A 15,748-nucleotide genomic window follows, 5' to 3' on the forward strand; every position below is an offset into this window, starting at 1 on the left:
AGAGTTACAAATAAACAGTTTTTACTCTCGATTTCAATTTCTCCCAGGTTTTGGAGCCCTTACCATCACTCCTTTTTGTTACACCAGTTGGTTTCTCCCTTTTGCTTTTGGTTTGGTTCTTCAGTCACTCTCTGGTCTTTGCTACTTCTTTTTTTCCTCCTCTTTTAAATCTGTTGCTCCTGCAAACTTTATTCTCCTTTTTTTGTAACTCTATGACCTTTTGCTTTCGCAAGCATATTTTCTCTGTTATTCTCTGTATGTGTTCATCTGATTCCTCTTGGGCAGATCATCCTATCCATTTTCTGCTTTTTTCTCCAGTACTTCCTCATGGAAGATTCATTGACAGCTCAGACTCAAAATGGGTGTAGAACTAAATGTTATCTTTTTCTCCTAAACATTTCTACCATTCTACTTGCCATCCAAGCTCATACAGCAGTGCTTAGCCAATCTTCCTCCACAGTTTATGGAAAGCCTGTCCTTTTCTCTCTGTACAGACAAATGTCACTTTTCATGAGGTTTTTCACTTTTTAAGACTTCTTGCACATCCTCCTTAGCATCCATATTGCCAGTCCATCCAAAACATATGATGCTTTCATCGGTCAAATCATACTTACATCTTTTAAGCTCATCTTTACCTTCAAGATGTTCCACACTATTCTGTACCAGCCTATAAATCAGATCAAGTGTTTCCTCATCCCAGCCATTCTGCTCTATCAATATAGTAAGACTACATATTCTTAATAATTCCATGACATCCCCTGTGCCTGTCATGACTTCACTATTCTGTAAATTATCAATCCTTTCAGTTCTTTGTCTGCATATTTTTCCGCAGTACACAAAAATGAAAAATTCATAGCCATTCAGATAAAGAAAAAATGAAAATAAATCACTGGTTCTGGGCATATCCCACTTTACTGTACTTCTCCATGTCTTTCTCATATCTCTGGGGCAAGGTTTTACTATTTTTATCTTATATAGCACACTAGTCTATTGTTAGCCCTAAGATAATTTATCAATCATCTTGAGGACTGTTGCATGATTGTAAATGGATTTAAGTAAATATTAACTGGCTGAAGCCTTGTTTTCACAGACCTTCCAGTGTGAAAGTTATTCATAGATACCAGAGATTGGAGTATTTTTATTTGGTCATTTCATCCTTTAGTGGTATTCTTCTTGACAGGATATTCTTGCTCAAGTCACATTTTCAATGAGCTAAATAATGGATCTACTACTACATCCCTTTGGATATTTCTCTGTTACACATACTAATAGATCACTTTTTTAAAGGAGTTGGTAGGGATGTAAAATGCTCTTTAGAAGAGCTAGGGATTGTCACTACAGTGTAACTGACAAGTCCAGCTCTCTGAGTATATTATTTTTTGCTTTTAAAAGTGCCTTTGGCCATTCTCCTCTTCAGGTAAGCCAGTGAGCTCATCCATTTGGAATATTTCAAGTGCCTTTTGTAGTATTTTGAAAACTCTTTTTTTGGAATTCAGGGTCTCCTGAGAATGAACATTTTCTGCATTGCAGGGATCCAGTGAGGGGGAGTGAAATGCAGGACAGCCACACTAGCTTTGAAGCATATTGAAAAAAACTCCTCTTTAGCTCACCGCAAATTCAGAAGAAAATTTGAAATATGTTCTGATGAAATGCAGAGCATGCTTTTCCAGACTGACATTAACTTAATGCTATTTTAGAAAACTTCATTGTTGCCAATTTGCCAGTAAGTACAATGTCTACAACCTGTTAAAACCTGAACTTTGTCTGAGAGAACACTGGGGGAACACTGTGGCAAACCATTTACTATGCATATCTATCCATACTCCAAGAAAGATCTCAAGGATGACATTTCCAAAAATATTATGTGATTAGCCATGTCGGAAAGGAATAAAGTAGCTGAGTGACTCCCATTTCAGTTGTCTGTGGTAGAAGAGGGCATCCTCCAAGGAGTCCTCTGCCCATCAGGAGCTGAGATGGCACCATAAAAATGTTTTGCCACATCTGAAACCCCATAATTTACACATTAGTAGCTCAGAGATTGCAGTAGCAGTTCCATCCAGACTTTTGCTAGTGGTGAGAGATGAAATCAGGATATCTGGCTTCAAACAGAGTGGTTATTATTTCACTTGTGATGAAGATTTCCATTTTCAACTTATTGTAATCAGTAGTCTACAACACTGTGAGTTACTTCAGGGCCAAATAACTAAAATCAACTATTAAGTGTTGAAATCCTTTACGCTGTTATAGCAGTGTGCAAGTTTTAGCTATACAAATTCCCCTAATGGTAGAAGGAGTAGGTAGGGATATTTAAACACTGCTTAGTACTCTGAAAATTTATGGAAAATTAAACCAAGCCATGTATTATAAGAATAAGATTTTTTTTGTGAATAGGAGTGAGTAAACAGTAAATACAACAACCGCAAATATGCTGGTTATTAAACAGTTGGTTTGACTTCATTTTGACAGAGTTAGCATAATGTATTATTGTTTTATTCTTAATTTGAAAAGAGCTTACAGAAATAATGTTTTGATATTGTCTTGAGATGCTTACAGTCTAGGCAGACAACTTGGACATCAAGTAAAACTGCACTTGAATCATGAACAGATGTGCGCTGAAGTCGGAGAAAAGTTTCCCATTAATTGCACCACATTTTGTATTTGGACCAAAGTAACCCAGAAAGCAATCCATTAAGGACATGATTTTAATTTTAACCTTTTTAATGCATTTATCTGGCCCTGAAAACGTGCAGATGAACAATTAAGGGCTCCTGGGAGGCCCCTGTCCATGAATGCTTTCAGGACTAATGTTTTAGAGTATAGGTGGTGATACTTACCTTGCTGTGGATTCATGAACAATAGTGAACTTCATAACAGAAAAATTTTCTTGCATCTGTTTTCCAGCTGGTGCAACAAGATAATTTTTCTTGTGATTATTTAGGTGTCCCTATCACTATGTGGGACATGGGAAAGATTAAGCGATAAAAAGAATCAGAGAATATTCCAATTATTTTTACAATAAGAAACAATGAATGCTGGTTTTTTTCTTAGCTTGAATATCTTACGGCTTCTGTTGTATTTCATTCTTTAGGTCTTCCTCTGAGATCTGCCTGTTGCATAGCCATACATATTAGATGACTTTGGGACCTGCTTTACATCAGCAATGAAGGGATTATCTAGCAGCCGTAGTCATCATCATGGGGTTGCGTGTGACCCTCCATGTGACAGTCTGCCACACCACCCAGACAGGAAGCCATATTTGTTAAACCCGATGGACCCCCATCCTGCAGACCACCCTTACTACACTCAAAGGAACTCTTTTCAGGCAGAGTGCATGGTGCCCTACAGCGATCAGATTGCCAGCAGCACGTTTCCCCGGAGGCACTACAGTTCCCACCACGAACTCAAGGACGAGTGTGCTCTGGTTCCCCATGGAACTGCCAACAAGACCAACCGCATTCCTGCCAACCTTTTGGACCAGTTTGAGCGGCAGCTGCCTCTGAATCGGGATGGCTACCACACTCTGCAGTACAAGCGGACTGCCATGGAGCACCGCAGTGACAGCCCAGGGAGGATCCGGCATCTGGTTCATTCTGTCCAAAAGCTCTTTACCAAGTCCCATTCACTGGAGGGACCATCCAAGGGGAGCGTCAATGGTGGCAAAGCAAGCCCAGAGGAGTCGCAGACTATGAGGTATGGGAAGCGCAGCAAGAGTAAGGAAAGGCGATCAGAAGGTAAGCCCAGATCCAATGCATCAGGATGGTGGAGTTCAGATGACAACTTGGACAATGATGTTTGCATTTATCATGGCCCCAGTGGGGTCATGACCATGGGAAGATGCCCTGATCGCTCTTCTTCCCAATACTTTATGGAAGCCTATAACACTATTAGCGAACATACTGTGAAGTCATCCAGAAGCAATAATGATGTCAAATGCTCTACCTGTGCAAACCTGCCTGTGAATTTGGACTCCCAGTTAATGAAGAAAAGCTCTTGGTCCTCTACATTAACCGTGAGCAGAGCCCGTGAAGTTTACCAGAAAGCATCAGTTAACATGGACCAGACAGTGGTGAAGGCAGAGACGTGTCAACAGGAACGGTCATGTCAGTACCTCCAGGTACAGTGTGGAGAACTGATTGCTGTTAACTATGCTCTGCCTTGTCTCAAGTGTTTGTGGGGGATGGAGGTTTGCCCTGATATTTCTACTTTCCCAATAGGTCACCAAACAAGGGATAATGCTGCTGAAATGAAAAATAAATCTGCTTTTTCTTTTCTCTTTTTTTTTTTTTTTTTTTTTGGCCAGCATTCAGTATTTCAAAGAAACAGTTCATATTGGAACAGGCTTAATTTTTTTAGGTGGGAAAAATAAGACCTTTCTGTGTTATTTTTGAATTTATAAGGCAGTCACAGTAGGGGTACAGGGAATTTGATGTTGTAGTGCTTGCACTTAGCATTACAATGTCAATTAACTGAATGTTACCAGGATACAAATTCTTTGATTTCTGTAATTTCAAGATTTGCCTTCATTTACTGCTTATTTTATTATGGAAGCTTTTGAGACCCTTTTGAAAAACTTTGGGGTACCTTAATACTTTCTGCAGCAGGAAAACAACCTACTTTCCTTTTTGCCATAGAATATAAATTTTCATAAAACAGTTATTGTAATGTGTCCAAACTTGTTTATCTGGCTATTCCTCTTTCTCATGGCTTTGAGTCAAAAATAAAAAATCAAAAGGTTGAAATTATTGCTTGTTCTGATTATACATTTTAGGAGTACATCACCTACTCCCTCACAAGCTGTTTGCAGTTAATACAGCGTCACTATTTTTCACCAGTATTGTATCTTTAAATGTCAAGAATCAGATGTCTGCTCTTGGAGCTATCACACTGCCAGTGAATGTTTGTGGCAGGAACATGGATCAGAAAATTTTAAAACTGTTTCATTCTTAGGAGAGCTGTGGATAGCTTTTATGCACTTTAAACAAAGCACTTATGGCACATCTAAGTGTGTGTGTAAGATGGAACAACGTTGCGCAGAGAAGAGAGAAGACCATGAGGAAAAAAGAGGTTTGCTAAGATGATTTGGTTTCATTTTGATGTAGTGGGACTCTTATGCATTTGTATAGAAACTGTAACGAGTTTTCTCATATGGGTACTTTAATGAGACAGTCAGCTTCCACATTCTGTTGTTTAAGTCAGTACGCAGAGAAAGCATAGGACTGAGGCATCCGCATTTAAAAATTGATCTTAAAAGGTTTTATTGAATGGCATGCAAAATAATTTTGAATGCCAGACTCTGGGATTCTAAGTTTTAAATGTAAAGAAATGGATCTGTGTATTTTCTCTTAATTGTTAGGAGAGTGGGGTGGGGGAGAGGGGGCAATAGGAATGCTCAGTGTGTGTTTACAGCTGTGCGTATGGACTGGGGAGGGAAAGGGGTTTCAAAATAGCCTCAGGTTGCAACATTTTGGGGTGTTTTCTTTGTATTAAGTCTCTTTTGTCTGAATTTTGTGAGTGAGAAGAAATCGTAACTTTAGGCTTGATTGTTGTGGTTACTTTGGACCCTGAGATTTCTTTTGTTGATGCTTTTGTTTACTCCTTCAATCTTCCTCATGGGTTTAGATAAAATAGCTGACAATTCAGTATGTGACCAGATGGCTAGAAAAGAGCGAAAAACTGTGCCAGCATCAGCTTTAAATGAACACCTCCATAGGGACTTTTAGATAATGTTTAACTGACAGGAATAGACTCTTGAAGTGGAATTAGAGGACATTATCTGTGTCTGTATGAAAATATGTCCCAACAATTGTCATGGGCAAGAATTAGAATGACTAAGTTCTCACTTAAAATAACTAAATTCTTACTTTGTTTCCCATCCTCACTGGTAGTTTTATTTTGGTTTCCATTTCATTTTGTTTCATTTTTTCTAATTGTATGCTTGCTTGTAAAAGCCAGGGAAATATAACTGGTTTGAAATTGTTTTTTTTTTAAAGAAAAATCTTAACCAGGCTTCAATTAATGTTGGAAATAATATTCAAACAGAGTAGGGTAGATTTGAGGAAGCAGGTCAGGATTATTCTTCTCTCTTGGCAGCTTGAAAGGATGACAAATGGATATAGGTATTAAAAAGGCAGTCTGTTTTGAATGTATCCCATTGCCTTTCTTTTCACTATATCACTTATCTTTTTATACTACAAGCCCTTTGGGGCTTGTACTTTGTTCCCTTTTGTGTTTCCATAGTGTCCAGCACAATGGGGTGCAGAACCTAATTGAGGCCTTTGGGCTGTCCTGCAATATAAATATGTATTAACAGCAGCAGAGTATTACTCCATTAGTGCGCTGCAGAGGTATTCTATATATCTGTTATTTTCCTGGTGACCTTCTCATCATTGTACCAAAAGGCTGACGTCCTATGTTAGAACAATTAGAAATGCACTAAATTAGATGAAAGTTGCAAATTCATGACAATACTGGACAACTCTGATAATTTAATTTCATTATTATGACACTTCTTTGTTGCTTTATTCAACTCATTAAATGTTACATAGATGCTTTTATCAACTCGTTTGTAATTTAAGCTGTTGTTTATGGTCCAGGACATAAACTCTCTGATCCTTGAAAGAGGCAACTATTTTGTTCCTGCAAATTCAATGAAGGAGTGATTTTTTTTCAACTTAGGGTACTCAGGATATTTTCCTTTATCCTGATAGATCTGAGTATATTGGAGATTACAGATGGCATTGACTTCACATTTGCTTGTAAGAGCTTTTATCACAAAAGTATCTGGATTAATTCTCAGTGTAAAGACATGGAAATAATAAACAATTATCTCACTTGGTGTGGTATTTTCCACATAACCATTCTGTGGAAGGAATTGGCAGTAGTTTGTGTTACAGATGGGCTTATTTCTCATAATTTGGAATTTGGATTGAGTGCAGAGTCCCTCTGCATTGCACAGTCTTTCTTTACCCCAGCAGGCTCTGCTTCCAGCCAGGGTGCTAAGGTGCAGTATCCGTCCTTGGAGGTCTAGGGGAGGCTTGGCTCAACACTATGCATCTTCAGAAAGAGATATTAGCTCCCAGACTAGTCTAAAGACTGTCAAGCAAACCTTTTCCTCTTGCCTGCATTTTGGGAATGGAATTGTATTTTTCTCTTCTCTCTATTTCTCCTTTCAGGAATGAGGAGCTGGATAGTAGAAAGATAAGGTCCTTTTTTTGAGCTGCTTCTTACTTCAGGAAAGTGCTTTTGTTTGATCCGGGTTTACAGTTGGACTAATTTGAAGGAAGGTGAGAAGGAACTGTTCATGTTTTCTCAAAATTCTTCTTCAAAATGGTTTCCCTCCCTTGAGAGAATAATTTTTAAAGCAGTGGACAGCCTCTACTTTGCTAGTAGCTTCTCCTGTGGAAAAACTAAAATTAAGCAAAACTATCGAAGGCAAAATGTAAGCAGCAGTCCTTTTCTGCGAACAATAGGGTCTAAATACAAGGGCAGATATTTTTGACACTCTTTTTTTTCTATGAATTCATGATTGTTGAAGCTAATAGAGTATCAAATACACTGCAGAGTTTGTCTCTGATTATAGTTTTACCATTCAATGTTCCCTGTAATTACTATCCCCATTGTCCTTGGTCTATTCATTAAGAGATGAAGAAAAATACAAAGGATGACAGTTTTTGTATTATTCCTCTTTTTTTTTCTTATGTGGGTCAGTTATATGTTTTCTTTTGGTCCCATTTGATGAGACTGAAGTCAGTTGTGTCAGATACTTGGGGCTGAGGATGGAAATTTTCCTTCTGAAAACTGAAGTGCAGTAGGTGGGGACGACGGTGCAGTCATCTGAGTTCTGCATTTGCATCGCTTGTCCTTTGGTGGGAGACTGTAAGAAATACTATAAAAAAATATAAGCCAAGTTCATCAGTGTAATAAGCATTTTCTGGCAGCAAAGGGATCTGGTTTGTACTGTGCTCAGTTTCCTGTGTGAAGGTTGTCTGTAATGTACATTATTATATAATGTGTAGTGTTAAGAAAATCATAGTTAAAGTGATTTGTTTTCCAGTCTCAGGACAAGGCACTTCCACAGTTTCTTAGGATATACTGCTCAATCCCAGCCTCCTTCTGTTGCCTGTGTCCACAGATGGCCAAATAGAGGGCATCGCCCAAGGTCAGGGTGCTAATAAGGACCAGTATCTGTTATATGATTTGTTAACGTGGCATGTTAAATTACAAAGTGTTTATCCTTATAACACAGCAATTTATGTTAGATCTGTTATACTGGGCTTATCTATGCAAGTCTATCTGCATTTTCAGGTAATCTCTACTTTTTCCTCATTTGTAGTGTTTGCATTTCTGTCACAGCTACCATATTCAAATTAATCTTTCAGTATGTCCTTATATATATATACATAAAAGTTGTATTTTAATATCCACTAATATTGATCTTCCATTTTTCATACATCTGAAGACCTGCCTTTTTTTCTCTTATTCCATTATAAATTGAAAATGAATGAAGTGTATATTATTTCCCCTTCAATTTTCCAGTCAGAACTACAAAGTATATGAGTTTCAAATTTTTTTACCGAGCTCATATGAATCATACTTTGTAAAGCTAGTGAAACAATTTGAACAATTGTGAAATAAAATGTCAAATGTTATAATGTATTATAGGCCAGCTTCCAAGTAATGGAATAATCATGAAAAGGTTTGGAAATTCCTAAATGTTCATGAGTTTTAAAATAAACTAGTATCTAAGAACATTAAAACTGAAAAAATGTCATTCACAGAAAGTTAATTTCTTTCAATTTTTAAATTGTAAGCTTGGTAATATGAATGATAAATAAAGTTAGGGAATTTTGGGGCACTTGGAAAATATAAATAAAGCACAAAATAGCTTATTTAAAAAAAAAATATTAATAACAAATAATTCCATTGAACTTACATCTTGGTTATTTAGCCTACCTGCAAACCTACTCAAGATGTCTTTACTATATTAAGACAAATATGTAGGAGAGTATTTCAGGCTAGCCATCTTCCTCATCTTTGCGGTCTTTTAATTTACCTTAAAAAAAAGAAAAGAAATTGTCCACGGAGTTGGTGAGAATGATCTTGCCACATATTTCACTTTAACAACTGCTGTGTTCTCATTCATTTAATTAAAATCTGGACTGACCTTTGGTGTCTGAGTAATGCAGTAATGGGGGCCACCTAAGTACTAAGAGAGCTGCTCTACAGCAATGTCAGTACTTCAGATTTAGCTGCAGTTTTATCTGCCCATGTTCCTTAGCTAATAATTTTATATCCTTTAGTTTTATCACCATTCTGTGACTTCTTAGTATTGAATATACTGGCACTGATCTTATTTTTCTAGATTAATTTGAATTACTGTTGGTTCATTCTGTTAACATCCCTACATTCTAATTGCACACCCATTAATGAACATAATTCTGGCAGCTGGATCCCCATTTTGTGTTGCTAGCTTACCATATATAGGATTTAGCAACATACTTGGGTGACACTACATTACATACACTGTTATGTCAGAAATGTTTATGAAAATTATGGCTGCACAAAATAGCTGGCATTTGGTATCTATTTCAGTTCCTTCATGGGTAAGATTTGACTCAGTCCTGGATCTGTAGCCTTAAATATCTGGAGTGTTCTAATATTATTTTCAGTCATTTCACTGTTAAAAACAAACAAACAAAACCAACAACAACAACAATCTTCAAGACAAATCAAGTCCAGCAAACAGGATCATTTCAATCTGCGTCTGAGTTTGAAATCCTTAACTTTTATTGTGGAGATATGCAAAGTAGGTGGGGAAAAAAACACTGTGCAATAATACGTTTTCCTCAGTCACTGCAAAGTAATAAGGAATATTTCCCCTACATCCAGTTATTAGTCTTTTTTGTTTCAACTATGGAATTTGTAGTACAGCTTTTGAGTGGGGAAATACTACAGTGCCAGAGGAGTGGTTTGAGCTCGGGGCAGCTGGCCACAGTTTCCGTTCTGCCTTACAAATGCTCCTGTGCTGTGTTTGTTGCAAAGCTGAGCTTCTGTCACTAGTGAATTTAGCAACAAGAATATGAATCTGTTGTATATTGTTTGTCCTTTCATTCTCTTACCCTGAGCCTGTGCAATAGACTGTCTTGTTTGGACTTCTGATAGATATGTATTTCTCTCACCAAAGGCTAAGCAATGTGCGATGCAGTTGGATAAGGCACTGTGACAGTTCTGATGGGCCAGGGTTTCCAGAGATGGTCTTTGGATTGTCTCCAAGAGTCTTTTATGCAAATAAGTTTGTGTCTTATTTTGCTTTACTGACATAACCCCAGACTGCTAATCAGTTTGTTAGGAAATCTTTGAGATTTCCTGGTCTCTAGCAATTCAGTTCCCAGCAGATGAGAGTCAAGACCATGACCTTGATTTGATATCCAATAGGACACTAATATAGGGCAGAGGTGACACTTTGGAGTCACTGAGAAGACACGCTGATGTTCTAAAACTGGGAAAGTTTCCTTAGAGCCGAGTGAAAGCTTCTTATGCAGGTATATTTCATAGCTGTAATCCAAAAGAAAGCATTGTGGAAGTTTCAGTGAAGTCTGTCCACTGTACACTAAAATGTGGCAGAAGCTAATAGCCAGCTGGAGATGGTGACTTAACTGCATTACTTACACCTGCTGCCTGTGAGAGCACAACATTAGCAAAGCACCAGATATTATCCACAGTCAGCCAACAGAAACAGCATAAGGGTTGTTTCTCAGAATGCTCTCCCCACCACATCTGTTTTCTTCCAAGGATACAGATTCAGCTACGTGTTCTCCATCCACAAGCCAGTCGCCTGCTGGCTTCTTGATGGTGGGCTTGTGGTCATATGTAGTGAAAGAAAGGGAAAATGACATCTCATTTAACAGTATTGGCATCTGATGCCAACTAGTCACTGTATGCAGGTGCTGAAGTGATGATTAGGGAGAGAACTGATTCACTCCAGAAGAAGGTATCTAGAAGTGAAAGAACATTTCTCCACTGCTAGTCACTGAAAGTGCCCTTTCAAGGATTGGTATTCATGTTAACAGCCATCCTGTCATCCTTACTTGGGCAAGGAGCCATATCTCATTATAGCCAACTGCACTGAAAGCTTCAAGGGTATTGAGAAAGATGAGAATGAATGTTTGCCCTCTGCCACAGAGAGAGTATCATGCATGAGTATCACTGAAGCAGTTTTAGTCTGAGGTCCTGGCCAAGAGTCCTGCTATATGACCTTCAGTTATGTTTCCTTCAGCTAATAGATGTGGTACTTGCTGTTTGGCTTCCTTTCTGCAGAATGTGTTTGGGGGTGGCAAACTTAGAAGGCCCTTGGCTGGAGTCACTGTATCCACGTGGCCCTCTTCACGGTTGGTTGGATTTTTTATGCATAAAGCAGGAGGAGAAAATTGATCTGGAATCAAGATGTGGTTGTTTTGTGGAGGAGACCCACATTCCTCTTCATAAAACAGGATGTGAATCAGATTGACAAGCTAGTGGTCAAGGCACCTTTTGATGAATGAAAATGATAAACTGGAGTGCTGCTTGAAGAATTTTGTCTATTGATTTACTCTGTGAGGATTCATGCTGTTTTAGAAGACTTTGCAAAGTACTGTTATGTGAACGAAGATTGCAATTCTTCACACTGCTTGTTCAGGTTTGATGCAAGGTGTGGGAACTTAGGATTGAGGAAGTAATGTTCTATCTTGGACAGGGTCTTTGTCTTGGCTGTTAATGCTCTTCATGTAAAATATGGAGATAAGTCAGCTAAATTAAATGAATTTATAGTAGAACCTGATTGGTGAAATAGTACAAGCTAAAGCAAGTGTTGCTGTAGATACTGAGCATATGAAGTTTGTCCTAAATAGAAGCAACCTTCCTATCTGCCTTTTTGAAAACTCTTGAGGCTTATTAAACATATATTGTTCTTTAAGCTTTCTAAGGCTTCCTTTTCTTTAGCGTACTCCAATGATTCTTAACACATGCACATTGATAGAATGAAATGCTACTCATCTTTATTGGTCTGATTAATTCAATATTCATAAGTGCTAGGAATAGGCTTAGTAAGTGGAAGATGGCAATTGAAACTTCCTTAATAGCAGGCAGAAGAGGCATAATAATGGCTAAGAAAACCAAATTGCATGGGTTTGAAAATCTGCAGTGAGCAGTCATTAAGCATTGTTCTTCAGTTGTGTGATTTCATTTCATTAAGTATTTGCATACTAATAGAAAGCTAGAGTTACAAGTCTACTGCTGTGAGCAATGGTTAGCCACTCCTTCCAGTCCTTGTGTTTACTTCTACAGTCATCCACATTGCTTTGGCAAAGCACAGGGAGAAGCTTCAATGATTTCAGCTGCACTAAACCAAATCAAACTAGAGATCAATAATGAACTTAATTTGCTATAGAGACAGTCTGTTTGCTATTTCATCCACCAAGGTAAGTTAATAACAATTTTGGGCAAAAAAGAAGGAAATTAGATATTCTAATTTTATTATTTAGAAATTGAATAAAAAATGTTTTTTTACCTTTGATCTTACATTCTGGGTTTATTTCACATACATTATGTGTGAGCTTTTGAAATTAATGTTTGAAAACTGGGGGGCCAGTATACCTGTTTGCTTAGTTTCTTTACTTGGGGACCTAGACTATCTATTAGAAAAATCCAGTTCCTTTATATCAAAAAATGCATTAAAGGAATTGACCAGTCAGTCCAGCCTGGCTAATGGCGAAGTTTGAACACTTCCAGAGCAACATAAATTTAGTTAAAGATCAGGACATGTAATCTATACACTAAATGAAGCTGGATCCAGGTAAGATGTTGGGTGGTGGCAGTATTTATCTGTATAATCTGTTCTGTTTACAAAAGAATCTTATATCTGCCTTTTAATCAGAAGAAAGAAACTATAATCAGGCTTAGCTTTCATACTTCTAACAAACATTTTATTTCTAGGTGTATGCCCAAGTCTTAAGTTTCAGTAAGTTGCCTGGCTCAGAGGCCTTTGCTGAATATTTTCTACGTATTTTCAAGTAATAAAAGTGTTCTGTTTTGCTGCGCTTTTTGTATAAGTTAAATGCACTCTTGATTTTTAGGCTTGTAAAGAAGGAATTGTACATGATTTTAAAGATCATTTGCAGAATGAAATGTTTCCAGGATCTCTATAACTTTAATAGTGTGAATAATAGCAGTTCTATTTTAATAAAAACAAGGATTTTCATTGTTATATCTGAGTTTAGCTCTCTCCCTTTTTCATGAGAGTAAAAACAGTCATGCAAATGATGTTCCTGCTTGATATTCTGATACTGAAAAAAATGGTATTGCCAAGGTAATTGGATAATGATTTTCTTAAAAGCATGAAACATCTTTATCTCAGGTATGTTAATCCTAATGCCGTTAATCCTCTAAGGCAGCAGATACCATGCATATGTACTTGCATGCAGTGTGGTATGTGACCTTGCAAGACATAATATTGGCCATCCAAAGTAGGAGCCTGTGGGAAAATTTGTGCAGACCACCTGACTGAAAAAATAAAGGAGCTGGAGGTTCACATAGACACTTTTCCCAGCATCTTTCCAGATCAACAGAAGGGAACACAGTACAGAATGTTTAGTACCATATGTACAGAAACAGAATGCATGAAATAATCTGATCGATTTTATTTTTGCAATTTGTAGTTTTGAGAGGGCTTTATGTTTTACTTTTTTCCCATGATATGAAACACTTTACTGTGACAGTAAATTGCATTGTTTGCTAGAAGCTGTTACAGCCATTCCTTCTAGGCACCAAAGAAAGCACTCTGAAAATCAGGTCACTTCTTTTAGCAGGTATTGCTTGAGGTATTTGACTACAGGCACAGAAGTATTAAAATGTTGACATTATTTTATCTGCCTGTATTTTCTAAACACCAAAATAGGTACAATGAAAGGAAATGCTGAGCTTTAAGGATTGTTTGTGCTACTCAAGTTATACACAGACAGTGCTCTGAGATCCTTTCATAAAAAGTATTACAACTGTTAATAGCCAAAGCAAAAATCTACTACTTCTAAAGCATTTCTTTACCCTGCAAGTGCTCTCTACCAGTTACACAATGTCTTACTGTTTTCTCCTACTCCAGTCTTTGAAATCAGGGTTTCTAATTCTTGTGAAACTGAAACAAAATAAAGGGGAACTGGACCCAAATTTCTTTCCCTAATATTCTCTTAAATACTGAAACCTTACTGAAAAGAAAAAAACAAACAAACAAACAAAAAAAAAAAATCACAACAACAAAAAACCACTCAGCCTTAAATATCTGCAAGAAAACTGGGCAAACTATTTTACTAAAGTAGCTTTTTAATCAAATAGCCATTACATTCTTCTACTGCAGCTTTGTCTAGGCAGGCAAGTTAGTTTGTACAAACACTCTAACTTCCTCAATGTGTTAACTCAAATTAGAAGCATATCTGGGTTGGTATTTTAGACTGTTCTCTAAATCTGGATGTTTTTCCTAACCATAGCCAACCTTTTCTCTTTGGCATATACAGGGTTTACCCTTACACCCATAATGTGGTAATGGCACTTGGATTGCATTTGTATTATTTCCTTTGGTTTTGCACATGCAAGTAACTCAGTACACAAACCAGCCAGTGGGTTTGTGGCACTCCCTGAGACTGGTGTGCCCCAGTCTCTATGTTAATAACTCAGCTTTCTTTTTCTGCAACTAGTGTTCAAAAGGTGGAAGAGCTACTAAGAAGGTAGCATGCTGTACTTCAGTGGTTGCTCACTTCACTGAGTAAGCACAGCTCAAACTGGAAACTTCCTCCTGATCACATCATACAAACTGTGGGGCTAGAGCAAGGCGTTCAAAGCCCGTCATGGTATACAGTGTTTGCATGTGTAAATAGGAAGTTCTGTGGTAAATTCATTGCAACCAGCTTTCAAAACTTAGCCTATCGTATCTAAATAATTTTGAGAAACTTTGGGATAAAAGGCATTGTACTTATGTATGGGGTTATTGATAAAAGAACTCAAGAATTTCAGAGTTATGGTGCCCACAGCAACTATATCTCATCACTTGTATTGCACCTATAAACTACAGCATTAATTTTGACAGTATGTCTATTATTTAATAAAACTACAAGTGTTCGGCTTGCCTGAATTATGGGAGCTGTATGAGCATTGTAACTTTAACTCCACTGACTTTTTCTCAGTTAAAGACACCAACCCTAACATTAAACTAACATATTTTATTTAGTGCATTAAAGATTAATTCACTAACTTCTTTTAATGAAAAAAGCCAAGATCTTTAACTAAAGCATAGTGAATAAAATATTAATCAGATTAAAGTGCATGTCCTCTGAGAATTCACAGATTTTCTACATACATCTAATATCTGCCTGAAAACTGATCAGAAATACACTATTACAGGTTTTAAACTTCTGACTGAAGTCCGAGCATGTCATCAAAATGTCAGCAGAGCTTGATTTTACTAAACCTGTGTTAACTTCTTTTTTGTACATGACAGACTTGAAAAGTCAAGGTTTTACAGTTGACAAGCAGGAACTGTAGGTTCCAAAATGTATGTGTGGGGCGGTATGAATATAGATTGTATTTTTGCTGTTTGATGATGCTATAGGCCTAGAACCAATGCAAGAATAATACCTGAAAAAATATTACCCTCTGTCTGTCGTAAGTGGCTGGAGGAGGAGTGTAAAATGCTCCATACTCTTGTATGTCAAAAATCAGAATCAAA

At 37.4% G+C, this 15,748-nt stretch overlaps 1 protein-coding gene across 3 annotated transcripts in view; it reads left to right on the forward strand.

Annotated features, from left to right (window-relative positions):
* The window catches only part of DLGAP1 (DLG associated protein 1), a 262,013-nt gene that overhangs the window by 117,497 nt on the left and 128,768 nt on the right, over nt 1–15,748 (forward strand). For 2 of the 3 annotated variants that reach the window (XM_075023065.1, XM_075023064.1), the window contains exon 1: nt 12,405–12,455. In XM_075023065.1, coding sequence (XP_074879166.1) covers nt 12,405–12,455 — 51 coding nt within the window. Of the gene's footprint in view, nt 1–3,088; nt 4,115–12,404; nt 12,456–15,748 lie in introns of those variants that run through there. The other variant, XM_075023063.1, reaches the window with a different exon arrangement.

Source organism: Buteo buteo, chromosome 3 (assembly GCF_964188355.1).
Source record: "Buteo buteo chromosome 3, bButBut1.hap1.1, whole genome shotgun sequence".
Taxonomy (NCBI): Eukaryota; Metazoa; Chordata; class Aves; order Accipitriformes; family Accipitridae; genus Buteo; species Buteo buteo.